The sequence below is a fragment of the Hyaena hyaena genome, unplaced genomic scaffold (assembly GCF_003009895.1).
Source record: "Hyaena hyaena isolate Hyena2069 unplaced genomic scaffold, ASM300989v1 scaffold_277, whole genome shotgun sequence".
Taxonomy (NCBI): Eukaryota; Metazoa; Chordata; class Mammalia; order Carnivora; family Hyaenidae; genus Hyaena; species Hyaena hyaena.
In genome coordinates, this window is record NW_024080905.1 from 1809348 (window position 1) to 1828817 (window position 19470).

At 41.9% G+C, this 19470-nt stretch overlaps 1 protein-coding gene across 3 annotated transcripts in view; it reads left to right on the top strand.

Annotated features, from left to right (window-relative positions):
• Positions 1 to 19470, top strand: part of RSU1 (Ras suppressor protein 1) — a 198640-nt gene that overhangs the window by 95050 nt on the left and 84120 nt on the right. For all 3 annotated transcript variants that reach the window (XR_005530794.1, XM_039245862.1, XM_039245861.1), the window contains exon 8: positions 9777 to 9909. Coding sequence is in view for 2 of the 3 variants with exons in the window: in XM_039245862.1 (XP_039101793.1) it covers positions 9777 to 9909 (133 nt within the window). In the remaining variant the exon portion in view is untranslated. The remainder of the gene's footprint in view (positions 1 to 9776; positions 9910 to 19470) is intronic.

Here is a 19470-nt window from a genome sequence, read left to right on the forward strand (position 1 = left end):
TTATTCAGTGTTAATCATGTTGCGTGTCCTCTTAATCCCCTTCACCTCTTTCACCTGCCCCCTCACCACCTTCCCTCTGATAGCCATCGGTTTGTTCTCTAGAGTTAAGTTCCAGCTTTTTGGTTGGCCTTTGTTTTTCTTCATACATTTGTTTCGTTTCTTAAACTGAGCATAAGAGTGAAATCCTGTGATACTTCTCTTTCTCTGACTTATTTCACTTAGCATAATACTCTCTAGATCTTCCATGTTGTTGCAGATGGGAAGATTTTATTCTTTTTTTATGGCTGAGTAATACTCCGTGTGTGTGTGTGTGTGTGTGTGTGTGTGTGTGTGTGTACGTACACACTGATCTTTTTTATCCATTCATCTCTTGTTGTACACCTGGACTGCTTTCATATCTTAGCTATTGTAAATAATGCTACAGTAAACATAAGGGTACGTATATCTTTTCAAATGAGTGTTTTAGTCTTCTTTGGGTAAATACCCAGTAGTGTGATTATTGGATCACAGAGTATCTCTGTTTTTAACTTTTGGAGGAACCTCCATACTGTTTCCACAGTGGCTGCACCAGTTTGCATTCCCACCAACAGTGCACGAGCGTTCCTTTTTCTCCACATCCTCGCCAACCCCTGTTGTTTCTGTGTTACCCAAGTCTCATTAAATCACAAGCTCTGTAGGTTTTAATAAGGCCTCCAGGAATTTGGATACACACCCAAGGTTAAGAAACACTGCTTTAGAAAGTCTGAGAAACACAGAAAGGGGTAACTTTCTGGATCCTACTGTTCAGAAATGACCGCTGTTAGGATTCTGAGTGTATTTCCCTCCCGTCCTTTCTCTATTCTTGTGTGTTGGTACTTAACGTGTATTTTTTTCTAGCCCTTTTCCTTACATATATGTGTAAATACTTAGGTTTAAAAAAAAAACCAACTAACCGAGCCGCCTGTGTGACTTAGTTAAGTGTCTGATTTCGGCTCAGGTCTTTTCTCGTGGTCCATGAGTTCAAGCCCAGTGTAAGATTCTGTGCTGACAGCTAGGAGCCTGGAGCCTGCTTTGGATTCTGCGTTGCCCTCTCTCTCACACCCTCCCTTGCTTATGCTCTGTCTCTGTCTGTGTCTCTCTGTCTCTCTCTCTCCCTTTCTCAAAAGTAAACTTGGAAAAAAAATAAAAAAGCATATCCTACTATATGAGTTCTATAGTCTGTTGTGTTCAGTTCAGTATTAAGTCATGACCATTACCACATGTCATTAAATTTTGTTTGAAAACATTTTTAATCATATGGCTACATAATATGAGTGTTGATAATTTAATCAGGCCCAACATTTGAGTTGTTTTACAGATGTTGAGGAGGAACATAAGCAACACTGAATTGAGAATTTGTATTCATAAATCATGGGGGATATCTGTGATCATTTCCTTAGCATAAATTTATTACTAGGATGGAATTACTAGGTCAAACAGTATGAACATTTTTATAGCTCTTAATATATATTGCCAAATTACCTTTCTGTAAAGAGGTGCCACTTTGTACTCTGACCAGCCATGTAGGGAACTGTCTAATCCTCAAACCTTGGCCAACCCTGGGAACTCCAATCTTTTTGAGTATGTCCCAATTTGAGAGGAAGATGTTTATGAACTGGAAATGAATAGGATAGAACTCAATGTCTTCTAGTCTTGGCATTTGCTTCCACTTTTGTGGAAGCATTCATGTCTACATTCATGTCTACAAGCATGAATGGTAGATGCTGTCTTGGATTTTCTTTCTTACATGTTAAGGGTGTTAGTTTATAAAGTTTACTCTTAGACATCCTGCGCCTTCTTCAAGACTTCTTCAAGACTGCATAGGTTTCATTGAAAGGGAGTTGCAGGATTTCTAAAGGAAAAAAAATAACCGGGCAACGAGGATATAATGGTGAGCCCCACATACCATTAGGGATTAACTAGGGACTAGAAGGCCTTCAAGGAAGAAAACAGCAAATTGTTCCTGTCTGCAGTATCACAAATCAATTAGGTAATGCTATTATAAATATTGAATCTTTTTTTTTTTAATGTTTTTTATTTATTTCTAGGAGAGAGAAAGACAGCGTGAGCCGGGGAGGGTCAGAGAGAGAGGGAGACACAGACTCTGAAACAGGCTCCAGGCTCTGAGCTGGCAGTCAGCACAGAGCCCGACGCGGGGCTCGAACCCACGAACCGCGAGATCGTGACCTAAGCGAAAGTCGGACGCTTAACCGACTAAGCCACCCAGGCGCCCCTATAAATACTGAATCTCGCTAACGAGGGAATCATTGAAGGAACCTGAAATGGAGGATGAAGTGAATGCTACACTGACTGGGAAAATGCTTTATCGGGAAGGTGGCCATTCTGTATATGTTTATCTTAAACAACTGTGGTGAAGGCTGGTTTGTGATATATTTATCAATCCTGTAAAAGTTTTGACACTGAAGGTCACCTTGTGGCTCAGTCAGTTAAGTGTCCGACTCTCGGTTTTGGCTTAGGTCATAATCTCATGGTTAGTTGAAGTTAAGGCCCTGCATTGAACTCTGCACTAGTGGTGCAGAGTCTGATTGGGGTTCTCTCTTTCTCTGTCTCTGCCCCTTCCCTGCTCTCTCTCTCTCTCTTTCTCTCTCTCTCTGTCTCAAAATAAATGAACTTAAAAAAGATAAGATACTGAAACTTATTCTTTGAACATATATTTATTTTAGTTTATGTCGCATTAATCAGTGCCTTCTAGAGGCTCCAGGGTTACTGAAGCTCACTTGGTGTTGGCATTTCCAGCTTCCCAGGAGGTCAGAAGGATGTCGTGAACTCAGGAACTTGAATGAAGAGAATGAGGGTGAGGAGGACAGTGAGCCCCAGTGCACTCTGGGAACTGACCCCAGGAGGGTGCCTTAGATGGCTGCTGTTGAGAAATCTTTCAGTCTTCTGGGAAATGAAATCAGTGTCGCTAAATTTTATCTTTCCCCTGCTTCGATTGCAGACCCTTGAGAAGATGATGAACAGGGCCCCTTCCTCATAAGAGTGTCATCACGTAAATAACAACAGACTTAGGGTACGTCCTATTTCAGGAGGTCATAAATTCATTCAGCGAACCCATTTTAGGCACATTGTTTTCAAGTGTACATTTCACTCCTTTGCAGATTTCCCTTGAAATAATAATAAAGAGGATAGTTTATGTGGTGCTTTCCAGTTTATGGGACCATTCTGTATGGTGTTTGGCTCTTGTCTGTAGTCTGTCAGTTGATACTGTTATCCCTACAGAGCAGGCGAGGAAGCCAAAGCTCAGAGAAAAGCACAAAGATTTACCCCAGATGTCTCTGTCAAAAAGTTGATGTGTGCTACTTGGGATCAGGAGGCTGGTCTTCTGGCCAGATCTGCTGGGTTTCTGCCTACCCATGGTCGCATTACATAATAAAAGGGAAATCTGGCAAGTAAAAATGAGGTCACCGCCCACATTTGAAAGAATGATTGGGAAATCCTACGTGAGCAGCAGGTTTAAAACATGAATTATTTACTTGCCAGCCCTAGAAGGTGGCTTGTAGGAAAAACCACCGTGGTGGTGTATATTGGGTCTGCCGCGGCTCCGTTGTTGGGTCGTTATATTTACAAGGGCCCCTTTTTCCATCTGACCCTGGAACACAGATCTCAAATGGCCAAGAAGAGCATCAGAGGGAAAACTGTGTTAAAATGCTATTTTTCGGGGCACCTGGGTGGCTCAGTGGGTTAAGTGTCCGATTTCGGCTCGGGTCATGATCTCATGGTTTGTGGGTTTGAGCCCCACATCATGCTCTGTGTTCACAGCTAGCTCAGAGTCTGGAGCCTGTTTCAGATTTTGTGTGTGTGTGTCTCTCTCTCTCTGTCTCTGACCCTCCCCTGCTCATGCTGTGTCTGTCTGTCTGTCTGTCTGTCTCTCTCTCTCTCTCTATCTCTCAGAAATAAATCTGCTCCGTAACCGTAGAGCTGGAACACACATTCTTCTGCTTCTCACCTGTTGGTGAACATTCTGCTTGTTTCCAGTGTGCCTTATTACCACAAACATTTACTGTTACAATGTAAGCATTATTTTATGAGCCATATGATCATTTTCCACTCAGTAGAGTGTTTTGCTAAAGAAGGGAAAAAGTAGGAGCCTTCCATGTTGAGTTACCTATCATCATGTACTTCTCTGATTAGTGGCATAATATGTAGTAACAAGAAATTATAGAGGTTTATGTGTAGAATGTCTCTTTATGTATGGAGCAGCTCTAAACATAGCTTGTATCTTGTGTTGGAGTCATTTGTGGTTAGCTTCAGTGTGTGGATTCACTGAGGAGCAGAGGTGATCTTTCAGCTGTCATAATGTCCCATCTAGACCCCTTCCAGAGCAAGTCAATTACCTGCGTTTGGGTGAATCGACTGCCCAGTCAGCCATGTTTGCTACTTTTACCTTGTTAGACCATAGCCTTAGATTTCCGGGAGTGAACACCTGGCTTTTAGAGTGCATTAATTTAAAAAAGCACTCCATGAAATTTTGGAATTATGAAAGAAGGCAGTACCACTTTGATGGCGTGAAAAATTTGCCCAGATCCTCTGGATTGCTTAATACATGATAAATAATGTTTACCGGCCACATGTTTCAGGATTTCGAGTACACACGAAGAATTCTGAACAGGGCGATTATGAAAATAACCCATTTCCGTAAGTGAAAATGACCATGTTTATTAATGGGGCCACAATTGCCTTATCGCATTCAGTCCCGTTTGTAACTAGCAAGCAGAACGATTGTTTTGCATGATTTAGTGTTTACAAAATGACTGTCGCGCGGCAAAGCTTACTGTACCAGTGGCTTTGGAAAGAAGCATATGTGGGCCTTTCGCAGGTAATAAAATGGCAAATCCAATTTGCAATTGCAGACTAAGCCTCTGAGTGATATATGATCTTCATAGCAGCATCGGTCAGGGGGTCACCGCTAATCACGGAGCTGGCTGGCGTCCCCCGTGGCCTGGGCCTTCCCAGTGAACAGTGAGCAGAGCAAATCTGTGTCTGGGAGCCAGCCAGCCTGTCTATGGATGCACCACTTTCTAGCTTATTAGATCCTCTTTGTCACAGTGCTTAATCCTGCTGCCTGATCCTTGTTAGAACACCACCAGCCCGCCGCGCAGGCTTCTAATAAAGGAGCTGGGCGAGGGCGCCTAACTAGACGCACTGGAGCGTGCGGCAGCGAGGGGGATGGCATCCTGACTGACAGCGGGGGCGAGATGCTTCCTGCATGTTATTGCTTAAAAGGGAACCTACCTCCGACAGCTGACAGATGAGCTTTGCTGAGGCAAGGGTAACTTGTTGCTAGGCCAATCTGAGGCGGGTGTCATCTTTTCACACGGTATAATGGCCTAGCTTTACTCTAATTATATTAACCCCCTTCTGAAATTGCTGCATTCCGGGCCGGCATGCCGTCAGGTAGGGGAAGCGGGAGACAAATAGCCGGCCGGGAAGATTACAGCCGCGCAGAGGCAGGTATTGTGTTCCCCGCCGATGGCGTTAAGTTGGAAAACAAAATAAGCGCGTCCTATTATGCTGAGCCGGGCTTTACCTCTACAGAGGCAGCGCCTGGGTTTGGCCCGGGCGATCTCCGTCTCTGTCACCTACAATAGCTGTCTGCTTTAGGGTTTGCTGTGAACATTAGAAATGGTTTTCCTGCTCCTTTGTTTACGAGGAAAGCACAGCTTTGACCCCTGAGCTATTGTTTTTGGGTCGCCCCTCCCCCAGGGAACCTGAGTCACCCTGTTCTGCTCCCCAGCCGACCCTGGCAGCCCTATGAAGATCTGGGAACCGTATTGAGTAGCTTTGTTTGATATTAAAATAAGCCAATGGGGGTGGAGGAGAGGGTGCCCCAGGCCCCTCCCCCTCTAGAATGCGCAGAGGAGTACGAAGTGGTAGAGACGAGAACGCTCATGAATATCCCGTGGTCCTTTGTGTTGTAGCCCTACTTTCGACTTTCACTCTCCTTTTCCCCAAAGGGTATGTGTCTTGATCGGATCCCGGTCTCCTGTGTGCCCCAGTCAGCACAGTTAGCAGACGTCATTAACAGTCCCCTCTGCCTCTTCTGTCTCCATCAACAGCAGTTAAATAAAGACATTGGTAGGGATTGACAGATCTCCAGGGGGTTAGAGGCTTCAGACCAAAGGGCCCAGAGAACACGGCTGACCTTTCTTGGCATTACTCCCCTAGCTCTGTCTTCCATGTGTGGCAGTCGGGGAGCATAGAACTTGAGTACGTGATTTTCAGAGGATTACCACTGAAAAGGCTGCCGGACTTGTAAGAGGCTGCTAATAAGTTAACAAGAGGCCACGTACATTCCCTAGTGGGTCTGTAAGTGGTAGGTGGTAGAAAGCAGGCTCTTCTTTCTCCTAGAACTATGTACTTGCATCTCACGTTCAAAGATAATCCATTAAGATTTGCTTTGCTCATAGCATACCTGTACTTCCACGTTCTCGGGGCAGCCCTTGGACCTTGCTGGAAGGGAGCTTGTGATGCAGCCCAGGGGAGACGATTGTTTTCTTTCTCTCACTGTCCCATGGATGTCATCCCTGAGCGGAGGTTTGCCTGTGGGGTCTTTCCTAGAGACTCTTCCCAGTCCATGGTTTTCTCACACGAACCCAGGGCCCTGAGGACACAGCCGGTGAGAAGTGCTCTGTGCTCCAGGGATCTGGTTCCCTCCCCTCATCCAACTCGTCTTTTTCCGCAAACTAAACAGTGGTATTCCTGTGATCCCCGTCTGAAGCACGTGTTAAGAGGAAAGCAATCCAGTTGAGTTCATTCATGGTAATATGTGAATGATGGGGAGTCCCAGATTAAATTATACCCATTAGAAATTCAAACTGTATTTCTCAGTAGGATGAGCGATTTGGGGGAACAAGGAGGAAGGATCTTTAGGTCAGAGTAGCCACTAACAGGGAGATCCCCTTGCTTAGGAATTGGGTTGCTTCCTAATGCAATTCATGCCCTTTGTGGCTTCCTGTTTTTCTTAGCCACTTTGGAACACGTAAATTTCTCCAGATGTCTCTGTTATTTCTTTTTCATAGTTGATCTCATGCTGATATCAGCGGGCAGGCCTCAGAGGCAGGATAGCTTGTTTATTGGGTGAATGTTATAAGAGATGTGTTCACTTCTAGTGCCTCCACCCCCAGCTTATTAGCAAATTTGCTACTTCATGGTGACTGCTCCCTGCTGTGGGGCCTTTCTTCAGTGACCATGGTTCCTAAGAACAGTGAGCAATGTATTCACTGTACGTTTAAAACAGGACACTTAAGAAATACGGGATTGTTGGGGTGCCTGGGTGGCTTAGTCAGTTAAGTGTTCGACTTCAGTTTATGATCTTACAGTTCGTGAGTTCAAGCCCCGCGTCGGGCTCTGTGCTGACAGCTCAGAGCCTGGATCCTGCGTCAGATTCTATGTCTCCCTCTCTCTCTGCCCCTCCCCTGCTCATGCTCTGTCTGTCTCTCTCTATCTCTGTCCCTCATAAATAAGCATTAACTTGTTTTAAAAAAAATATGGAATTGGTTTTATTTTCTCTTTTAGAATTGTTTTTATTTTTATTTTTAGAGGGGAGAGTAGGGGAGGGACAGTGGGAGAGAGAGGGAGAGAATCTTAAGCAGGTTCTGCACAGTCATCGTGGAGCCTGATGCTGGGCTCAGTCCCACGACCTGTGAGATCATGACCTGAGCCGAAATCAACAGTCAGCTGCTTAACCGACTGAGCCACCCAAGCACCCCTAGAATTGTTTTTAAATGGAAGACTTTTTTTCAGACATTCTTTTTTAGAAATTGGGGGAAAAAGTAATGTAATAAGAGAATTATGTGGAAGAGAGGACATAGAGTTTAGCAAATAAGATCCTAAAAGAAGATAATAATTACAGAGGAATTTAAACAAGATATCAATTATTATTCTTGGAAAGCTAAAACCCTTCCCCAAGAGAAGATAAAAACAAATAGCTCAGGACCTACAGGTCACACCCAAGTAAAATACCTGGCTAAGCAGAGAATTTGTACAACTGTGGATTTTCATTTGCCCTAGGCAGTTTTCTGACTCATGGTGTAGAGAATAAAGCCCAATAATTTACCAAATGATTTAATATCTGACTAATGATGTTTAACCATTAAGATGAGGAAACTGACAATATTGATAATCTTGGAGAGAAATTTATCTGCTTATTTTTGTACTTCACACCAAAAGATTCTAAGTAGCTTTGGAAAGATGATGAATTACTCATCATATTTGGTAATATCTGTTTTCTTGAAGAGCATTTTATTAAGTTGTAATCACTTTTATATTGGTCTTTTCTTTATTTTTCTGATTCAGTTACAAGTTCATATAACAAAAAGAAGACAAATTGAAACCATCCATTCTTTTGTTCTGAGAAGAAATACTACATCATCCTCCCAGTAAAAATGTTTGTTCATTTCTTACGCTCAGATCAGCTAGGAAATTAGGTGCTTTGTGGTATACGTCCATCCAGAATGTGTTTTCCTTATCCTGAGTTATCAGTTATGACATAATTGGCAAGTAATGTTTCAAAACTGGACAGGCATGGCACTTTGGTTGTATCTTGGGAAGAAAAAACGCTCGGTGTCTTGTCCTGCAGGCTGGAAGTCTAAAAATGGACTTCCTCAGTAGGGCCTGTCGGGAAAGGCTTTTGGTGAGTCTGATGCCAAGTAATCTGAATACATCTCTGCTCCAAAACTACACTGTCCCTGTCTCTTGTGTAGGCAAGTGTGTGATGGGAAGCTCTTTCACATGTAGCCGTTTCCATTTTTGAATATACCAAACAGGGTGGTAAAAAAAAGTCAACTGACTATTAACGATGATATTCAGATGGGTGGCACTTGGTGGCTTTATTAGGCTACTTTCCTTAACTCGTCCGTGGTTGATCTAGGATATGTAACCTGAAAGCTTCACCAGACAATACAGAAAGAATATAAGTTTTGGAGTCAGAAGTCTTGGGTTCAAATTCTGACTTTTACATTTTCAGATCATGGACATATTACTTAATTTGGCCCATGTTTCCATTTCTCCATCTATAAAGTGATGTCAATTATTGACCTTGGGATTGCTGGATAATCAAATGAAGGAATGGGTTTTAAAGCTAATTCATCAACCGATAAGGACTATACAGATGTGAGTTTCTAGTATTTCCATGTTATTGAGATTCACTTAGTGCTGATTCTATGATGTGCTTAGATGGTACCTGAGTAATGCAACAATAATTTTACCTGGGGCAACATTCTTAACTTCCTTCACTCATGGTCTGCTTTGATGAATGTTGGTGTTGATTGGATTGGGTTGAGATCAGATTGGGCAAGCAGTGATGTACATTGTCAAATGAGATTTCTGGAGGTTCCAAAAGAATCAGTCTTGGATGGATCATTTCCTTCTCTGTAACCAATACCTGGAAAAATAAAGCATATGCTGCATTTGTAAGAACTTCTTCCAAATGTCCTTCCTACCTACCTTCTTCCCTCACTCCCTTTCCTTCCTTCCTTCCTTCCTTCCTTCCTTCCTTCCTTCCTTCCTTCCTTCCTTCCTTCCTTCCTTCCGTGGTTAATTTCTTGGGCCAGGGTACTGTCCCTAATATTTCTTGCATACCAGTAAGGACTTGAAGTAGCATATTTTTAAAAAAAACAAATCAAATGATCCAAGAGATACTTTGGGTTGTGCTGTGGTTACTGGGCAGGACCCCTGAGACTTTATTTGTGTTAGATGAGATGAACGTCACCTCTTCTCTTTTTCTTCCATCGTTTCAGGCAACTTGGATTTAACGGGTCAGAAGCAAGTGTTCAAGGCAGAGAACAATCCCTGGGTTACCCCAATTGCTGATCAGTTCCAGCTTGGTGTGTCCCACGTGTTTGAATATATCCGTTCTGAGACATACAAATAGTAAGTAGACTGTGATTCCCTAAAATAGTAGACTGTCGTTTTATAGTATTTGTAATTATGCCATTTTTAAAAACTATCTTATGACATTGTCATATCGGTGGCAGTTAGCTTATAGTATTTTTAAATGTTTTATTAATAACCACAGGTAGTAATTGTCTCTTATTTATAGATTATTTTTAATTAATTGACGTTTTCGAGGGGAATTTACACCCAAGATGTTTAGAAAAATTCTAAGGCATTAAATTCATTGAATATTCATGGCACTAGCGAAATTCACCAGACACATTAAGAGCAGCACATACTTTTTTCTCCTTTGAATGCAAAGAATAACAAATGTTATGAACAAAATTGTTAAGCAGTTTATTTATAGCATCAGGAGAAGATACTAGCAGAGCATCCTTCTATTCTTTAGAAGTTCTTACTCTAGCGAGATGATAATCTCTTTAAGAGAAAAAGAAAAGGCAGAAAAAGAGGAGGAGGAATCAGCCAACATAAGTCACCGCATCAAAATCTTTTAAGTCCTTGCCCTGGGTCAACTGTGACCATGGGGAGCCAGCCCTAGAGCCTCACTCTCCACACCTGTTTCTTCTTCATTGAGTCAGAGGGTAGCCGGAATGCTCCTACCCCCATTTGCTCTGTCGTTCCCACATCTTTTGATATTATTACCTCCTCATTCCACCCCCATCCCTAAATCAAAATGATCATTTATCACCATGCTTCCAATCCTTAATGATGGAATCTAGGGTGTTCTAGTTTTAAGCAAATACAGAAGAGACCGGGGGCGGGGGGGGGATCCACAGTCTGATTAAATCAGATTTCGTGTCCGGCCCCATCCTTTGAGAATTTAACATCCCAGCTACTAGAGAAGAGGGAGAGAATCTTTAAAGATCACATTCAATTAGGAGTTTGCTTTTTCGGGATTCGAACAATGGCCCCCACTCAACACAGGCCTCACTGAGTCAGTGCTGGGGCAGCGGGTCAGGATTAGCCCACAGGGCAGTCAGTAGATGGTCAGCTGTGCGGCCCTGGAGCCTTCTCCCCTGTGCTGTGTTCCTGGTCTCGCAGCTAGGGCTTGTAGCCCCGTTTCTATCAGGTAGAGCCACAGAGAAGGTGAGCCAGGAAGGACAGTGACATTAAAATTAAATAGGTGAACATCTGAGGATGAGTACTGGGTGTTATATGGAAACTAACTTAACAATAAACTATTTGTAAAAAAAAAAAAAAAAAAAGGAAAATTACTGAAATGATAGCATATCCTCACATACGAAAGCCGCGTAAAGCATGATTTAGATTTCTTTTAAGATAACACAGTGACATTTACAATATGCCTTTCAAGACTTGCCTTAAGAGTTAACTAAGAGAAGTATAAAATGTGTTTTATTGTTTCATGGGCCACATCGTTATGTGCAACGATATATATATATAGTTTCTTTAAATATGAATATAGCTCAGCCTTGGAAATTAGCTCATTATGAAAATGTGTGAAAATATAATTGCAAATGAGCAGCATATTGTTCATTTTCTCCTCTTAAATTGTTAACCATTGCTATCATCGGTTTTACGCAGAGGTCTGTTTTGTTAATAAATGAGCGTCTCCGTAGATCTTGGTTTGTAGGGTATCTTCAGAAAATCATTGTATACATCTTAACAGACAGAAGAACACAAAAACGAGCTTTTATTGACTCAGAACTGGGGAAAATATTCTGTTTTTCATTCTAGACAACCCTGTTTTATTTTATCGTCCATTAATTTATAATCTATAGAGTGTTAGAGTACATTGCCTGTAAAGGCGCTTCTAATTTTAATTTCATTTTAAAAGATTACATTTTGAATTGATGGATGTTGTATTATCTCAGAGTCCTTAACTAGTCACCATTACACACGAGCTGTTATGTTACAAACTATTTCTAGTTGCTTGAACATGGTTAGGATTTTGGGTGAATGAGGCTCATTGCTTTGATTGAGTTCATTAGTGGGCTGTTTGAAAGGGACCCTGTGACACAGCGTTTTCATCAGTAGCGTGTTTGATGTCTCTGGCCCCATCTCTCTTATTAGCATCCTGGTTTTGAGGATCAGAGTAATGTAAGCAATTTACCCACTAGCTTACTTTTTGTTTCCTTATGGAGAATGACATTATCCTTTATACAGTGACATGAACATGCAGAAGCTTAAATAAGCACAGGACAGTCATCACCCCTTTCTCAGAGGACCAATTAGTACTCCATTCGCTGTTTTGAGAGGAGTCTTCTGTGGGACCCTCCACTGGGAGGATACCCTTGACATGACCTCCTTTAGGGCAGGGACCCTCAGTGAATTGCTTCAGAGCTGTCCCCTTCTCTCCTCCTTAGGAAGCAGAGAAGTGTTAGCCGCTCTGTACTTGAGCTTTCTGTCCTTGACCCATTCCCCCATGTTACCTGTGTTCCCTCCTTTACTCAACACACTAGCTGAACACGCGGACTGTTAACTAGTAATAAGTCAGACTCTTAGTCTTTTTAAAAATAGTACTTCCAAAAAAATGCCACCATTATGTTTCACTGAGTTTTAAAATGTAAGGTCCCCTTAAGCGCACCAGAGTGGCTCAGTCAATTAAGCTTCCAACTCTTGGTTTCGGGCTCAGGTCATGATCTCACAGTTCGTGGGTTTGAGCCCCAGATCAGACTCTGTACTGACAGCGAGGATACTGTTTGGGATTCTCTCTCTCTCTGCCCTTCCCTGACTCGTACTTTCTCTCAAAATAAATAAGCTTAAAAAATAAAAGGTAAGATCCTCTTTTATATAAATATCTGTACCTTACTATGTTCTCATGTAAGTAGAACCCAACTTAATTCTTTCATTTTTTTCTGCAGCCACTTCCTAATTAGAGGACTTTTTGCATCCTTATCAACTACCTGAAAAAATGTTATTCTAATTAAGCAAGTACTTGGCTATTTTTTTTTTTTAAAGCTGAGCATGTGATGACTTTGAAGCAGCCAGTTTATTCATTACACATATTTTTTTCAAAAAAGCCAATTTCACATTCAGCACCTTCATCTTAGATATTCTGTTCTAAAAGAGTCAGTTTATACTCTTGTTTGTACTTTTTTTTTTTTTTTTTTTTTTTTTTTTTTGTATAAGCCCACATATACCCCTTGCAGCAAAAAGACCCATTTTTTGGGTATTAATCTTTAGACGACTACCATGAAAGCATATTTTAATTTTGCTTTGGCACTTACATTGCCAACGACTCTCCTTCCTTGTTTTCCTTTTTTCTAACCAATTGACCCGTTCCCTAGGTGAGATCAGTAAACAGCTTACGGGCATGTCTCATTTTCATTCATGTCTGTGGTCGACTTTCACCGACCTTCATGTTCCAGGCACATCCTCAGAGGCCACCTGAGTCTAGAGCAGCGACAGGGGGAGAAGATGGATTATCTGATTTCCAGGCTCTAATGGACTCCAGGAGGAGATGCGGACATTTGAAACAAAACAGTGCAATCAGTGTTCAGGAGGAATTAAAATGCTCTGAGAGGATTTGATGTGACGAACCTAGGAACTTGAGCTGTGGAGCGGGAGGGATGTGGGGAGGTGTGGCCCGAAAAGTGTTGAGGTAGCGTCTGCAGGGTGGGCTTAGGGCGCTCATCATGTCCACCTCCTTGCAGCCCAGATGGGGGCTGTTCCTTGTTACTTATCATACTTTCAGCCACGGGGACAAACCGGCTGATGTCATTGCATAAAAGAAGTCTCTCGGTCGAGTTGTTAAGGAGCAAACCCTACAAGTACGTCAGTGTTTTTCAGGCCCTTGTTGAGCCAGACAGTCACATCTTAACGCCGTATTTGGTGGTGGCTTTCTCCTTGTTTGACCTCATTTAGTTCTGTGAAGCAGAATTATGATAGAATAGTCACCACTTGCTAAGTTTCCAGAAGTAGGTTTTTTTTTTTTTCTCCCCAGGAGGAGAAGTCAGATTAGAGTCAAGATCCTTGACAAGATTCTTTGTGAAAGGGAGTAACTCACACTTTTCACATTTCCATCAAGGAAGGTGGATAGGAACCGCAAGCCATTTTAAAAGCTGACAAGTTAACTCTTAACAAAAGAAGAGGTTTGACAAATGTTAGGCTGAAAATGTGTTGGTTGAAAGAGGCATTTGGAAAACAGGCATCCTCGTGAAGGCTGCAATTTGCGAAGCCTGGCAGCCCTTAAGCCTCATTTCCAGAGCCACATAACTCAAAGGATGCTTCCCCGTCATTCTTCCTGTCTTGTGACTCGCTTTTGTCTCTAGGGAGGACGCCACACTCACTGACTTTCTTACTTTCTTTTTTAATCTTCAGTGAAGACTGGCCATCCTAGTATTCATGCCAGTTTGTGGAAACATTTTAACAAAGCAGTGGTTGGTGGATGGTGGGCAGTGATGAGAAAAATGCCGGCACTTTATTTTCAGTAGAAACCTAGCAAAATAAGTCATCCTGTTTGGCTTATGAGGAGGAATACTTGTTTCTTCTGGGGATGGTCTCTAAACTTATTTTACTTGTACAGTTAAAACTAAGTCATGTTGGGGCGCCTGGGTGGCTCAGTCAATTAAGCTTCCAACTCTTGGTTTCNCATCCTGTTTGGCTTATGAGGAGGAATACTTGTTTCTTCTGGGGATGGTCTCTAAACTTATTTTACTTGTACAGTTAAAACTAAGTCATGTTGGGGCGCCTGGGTGGCTCAGTCGGTTAAGCGACCAACTTCGGCTCAGGTCATGATCTCACGGTTCGTGGGTTCAAGCCCCACTCGAACAGCTAGCTCAGAGCCTGGAGCCTGTTTCAGATTCTATGTCTCCCTCTCTCTAACCCTCTCCCGCTCACACTGCCTCTCTCGCTCGCTCGCTCTCTCTCAGAAATAAATAAAACATTCAAAAAAAAAAAAAAAACTAAGTAATGTTTTCTTTATTCTCCACTATGTGCCAACCTGTTATAGGCTCTAGTGGACATAAATGGGCTTTATCAAACAACTGCCATATCTTCTAACGGCTGCTGAGTCTGTGACTCAGAAGATCCTTCTGTCTGGTCTACCGAAAGGCTAAAGCATTTCAAACCTAACAGGTGATCCCATTCATTTTAAGACAGCCTTTTCAGGAAGGAAATCCCATTTAACAAAACTCTCTGAACCTTATTATTTTCTAGTGAAGTATATAAATGCATGCACAGAACTAGCAGATGGCTTTATAAATACCATGGAAAGATGAAGGAGAGGGTTAAATTTCCAGGACTTTTCTAGCAGGTAGTGAATTTTACATAGTGACCTAGGAATGCAGGAAAAATGTAGACTTTTCTTTCATTACTGTATCTGAAAACAGCTCAAATTAAGCCCGAGAAAAACAATATTTCTTTATCGTAGACATGAAAATGAAGAACCAGTTTTGTTTCTCCTAAAGCTTTGGACATAAAAGATTGTTTTTATTTTTAAAAGTTGACTGTATATCGGGCTCCTTGTAATTAATATTTCCTCCATAGATGTTACATATGTATATTTTGTTTTTTTCTTACGTTAATAAACATATTATCACATTTGCTCTGTAACATAAAATATGATTCAAATTCTTGACATCTCTGGATCGATTTACATGCAAATATGTTGCATTTATCTAACATCGCTAAGAAATATCAAAGAGAAAAGGGAAACTATCCAGAAAGTATTTTTTGGGTAGTAGTATGTCGAGTCCCTTATCTGATGTTACCTTCAGTGGTAAAATTACACAGCCTTCCTTTTTCTGCAGATAGTATGTTACCAGGACAGGGAGTTGAGGCATGTTTGTTCCACTGAATAGATGTAATTTGGGACATAATATCATTGGTCGACCTTTGACCTAGTCATTCACCTGTTGCTGTCTGTGGCCGTGAGCTCTTCATCGCTCTGGTAAATTAATACTTCCCTTTTAAGATAACAGGAAGAAAACAGATCATGTGAGAAAAGAATACGTAACAATTTTCTCTCTCTTCCAGAGTTTTTGATTAGATTATTTAGTGTAATTTACATTTAAAAGGTTTTTTGCTTTTCTGCTTTTAACTTGTTTAGCACTATTATTCAGGTATACTTGAGAGGTAATTAGTAATTTTCCATTTTCTTTGTGCACGTTCACATTTTTTTCAGTACATGCAGTTTTTACATGCCCTTTGAAGCTTTATTTTTCTGTAATTTTATAGCTCATGCAGAATGATTCAGTTTTTTAAATGGAAGGTGCTTCCCATTTGATATTGTCGGTGCATCTGAAGTTTGGGGGAGTTGAGGAGGAAACCTCTACCCCCTAAACATAAGAAGGTCCAAGGTGAACCCTGCCAGGTTTTAAAAACCAGCTTTAGGGGACTGCCTGGTATTCCTGAAGGCATCTGGGAAACCCTGTCTTACACATACTCAGGACTGTTTTTTACTCAACTTGAATATAAAGGCACACTTGGAAAACCTTCCCTCCCACACCCATGTCCACTGTGGTCCTCCAGCATGGTCACGCCGTAGCCACATGGTGCTGGCTGCCAGCCCTGTGGGGACAAGTACAGTCACGTTTGACTAAAGCTGTGTCAGCCTTTCTGCATTTTATTTAGCCACTAGTGTACTTAGCATTAAAAAGTTGAATGCATTTGGAATCAATGGGAAAAAAGCACAACTTCCACACCAAAGGGAGGAGAGCGACATTTATTCTGAACATCACCCTTTTATGTAATATTGTAAAAGAGCAGAACCTTCTTGTCCTCCCTCCCCACCCCTTATCTCCTCACTTGTATGTTGACTGTCAAGCTTGCATTAAGCCTGTCTCCTGCAGCTCTACTGTTAGGTACAGCCTGAGCTGTTACTGTTTCAAGTTAAGGTAAATAGAATCAGATCATTTGTTCCACTTGACAGAAGAAAATCAGCATAGGCTGGACCCAGCTTGCCCTCTGAAAAGGAAATGTATCAGGTTACTTCCTCTTCAAGAGCTATTTTGAGTTCCATTTTTAGATGATATTCACTTGATAAAATCATATTGATCTATTGAGTATTGACCTTCTCAGTAAAATGAAATTGATCAGCCTTGCATATTGACAGCTTTTTTTTTTTTTAACTTTCAGTAGACTTGAGTTCAATGCTTGATGCTTTATATCCAGTTAAGATGAGTTATTGCCTCTTTTTGCAGTTTTTATTTGAGAGATAAATTAATAAGTGACACTTTTGTAATAAAAACTCTGTGATATCTGTTCTTTACACAGTAATACCTTGTTTTATTACATGCTGGCTTTGTAATAAAACAAAGGACTAGTCTCCTATTCTGGTCGAGAATTATTGGAGGGTTTTGAGAGGGGTTTTTGATACATTTTTGGCAGTTCAGGGTTCTTCTATACTGTCAGCTATTCTGGATTGGAAAGTTTACAATATGAAAGGAGTTTCAATCAGCTTTATCACATAAAAAGCTCAATTGTGACTTAGGTTCATAGGCATTTGTCACTGTTCCAATTTATTTATCAACCATTAAAGGCAATGACTTTTCATATTTTATTCTGTTGTATTTGTATATTACTTCATGTATATTTTTAAGACTCATGGTACAGGGCACCTGGGTGGCTCAGTCAGTTAAGCGTCCAACTTCAGCTCAGGCCATGATCTCACAGTTCATGAGTTCGAGCCCCGCGTCACTGTCAGTGCAGAGGCTGCTTGGGATTCTCCCCCTCTCCCTTTGCCCCTCCCCCAGTTATTTGTGCTCACTCTCCCCATCCTCTCTCTCTCTCTAAATAAATAAACTTAAAAAAAAAAAAAAAGACTCATGGTACAAAAGGTTGGTCAAGAAATACTATTTCTACTCTAATTGTTGTAGACTCTGGGTCTGGAGTTCTCTCTTGTCCAGCAAGAGAGGAGACACAAGATTAAAATGTGAGAGGGGTACCTGGGTGGCTCAGTCGACTAAGCATCTGACTTTGGCTCAGGTCATGATCTCACAGTGAGTGAGTTCGAGCCCCGCATCGGGCTCTGTGCTGTCATCATGGAATCTTCTTCAGATCCTGTCTCCTTCTCTTTCTGCAACTCCCTGGCTCGCGCTTTGTCTCAAAAATAAAACATCAAAAAAAGTTTCTTTTTAATAAAATAAAAAAATAAAATGCGAGAGAGGCTAATGTCTGGGAGGAGACAAGAGTCTTGAGCTAAGGGTCCTTGCTCCTCCATTTTTGTTAGGATCAGAAGGCTTACGAGCGTGATAGACATGCAGAAATAGACATGCAGAAAGAGACAGTGAAACTGTGAACATGAACTCCTGCGTGAGAGAAAGGGGGTTTCGAAGGTATGCGATGTTAGGGTTTTGGGTCAATACAAAACAATCCCTTATGGGCAGATGGTTGTTTATGGCAGATGTGAGGCTCCACTTTGTGGCTGCGTATCTTAGCTAGCTCAGGGATAGGACAGAGGGAGCCTGCTACCTCAGGGTCAGCAAGACACCTTTCTCTTGCTAATTAGCTGTGCTCCAGGCAACTTCATCCTAGTTTGGTCTCTAGCCCTGTTTACCTGTTTTGGTCCTTCCCTCCTGTGAAAGCAGCTATTGTACTAAATTGGGGGGCGCTTTCACCCTCAATACCTAATCTATATTACCTAATCTTTGATGCTTTCATCCTGTGGCTTCCTGTTTATTTATGCCTTGTTAACCCATGGGCGCAAGCTCAGGGAATTCTTCAGCACATTCCCCACAGTAGTGAGGAATATTTTTAAATAGTCTCACTTGTAGCCTACACTGTTTCATCACCTTCAAAGTGTATGTCTTATTCTCCATCCAAGTAGATAGTGTGTTTTTAGAAAATAAATACATTATCTTGAGGATGTGGTTGTTTGAGATGTCGAGTTTACCAAATAAGCGCGTGACTTTTTCTTTTTCATGCTGCTGATACCTAGTTTTGTCCAACTGTGGCTCTTGAAGCCACTCAGCAAAACTTTATTGTCCTACGGTTCTAGAGGCTGGACATCGAGAGTTGGAGGGGTTGGTCTTTTTTGCGGGAAGGATCTGTTCCAGACCTTTCTTCTTGGCCTGCAGATGGCCATTTTCTCCCTTTGTGTCTTCACATTGTCTTCCTTGTGTGTTTATCTATCTCTGCATCCAAATTTCCCATTTCTGTAAGGACACAAATACCACATCCTGAGGTGCTGCGAGCTAGGACTTAACAGATGAGTTTGGGAGCGGATAGGAGTACAGTACAGTCCATAGCACTGTTGTTACCCAGATGCTCAGAAATCACATTCAGTTCTCTGTCCATTTGTCCATCACCTTCTCTTTATACTTCCTTCACAGTAGGCACGTTCTGCTCATTGGTGAGTATGTTTCAGTGACTCCCTGAGGCTTGATCTACCTCCACCCATACCCATGCCTCTCCTGCTGTGCTTGGCTTTTGAAGTTCTGTTCCTCCGAAGCACGCAAATTGACTCCTGTGTCACTTTAGGGACGCATGTGATAGGTTCTTGTTCCTGGCAGAGGAGTCAGTGTTTTTACTTCTCATCTTCCTTGAACAGTGGACCACGTCAAAACAGAAACTGGCCAGGATTTAAACATCCCTTGGGAATGAAAGGCCCCTAACAGAGCCCCTTCCTTTGTCCCA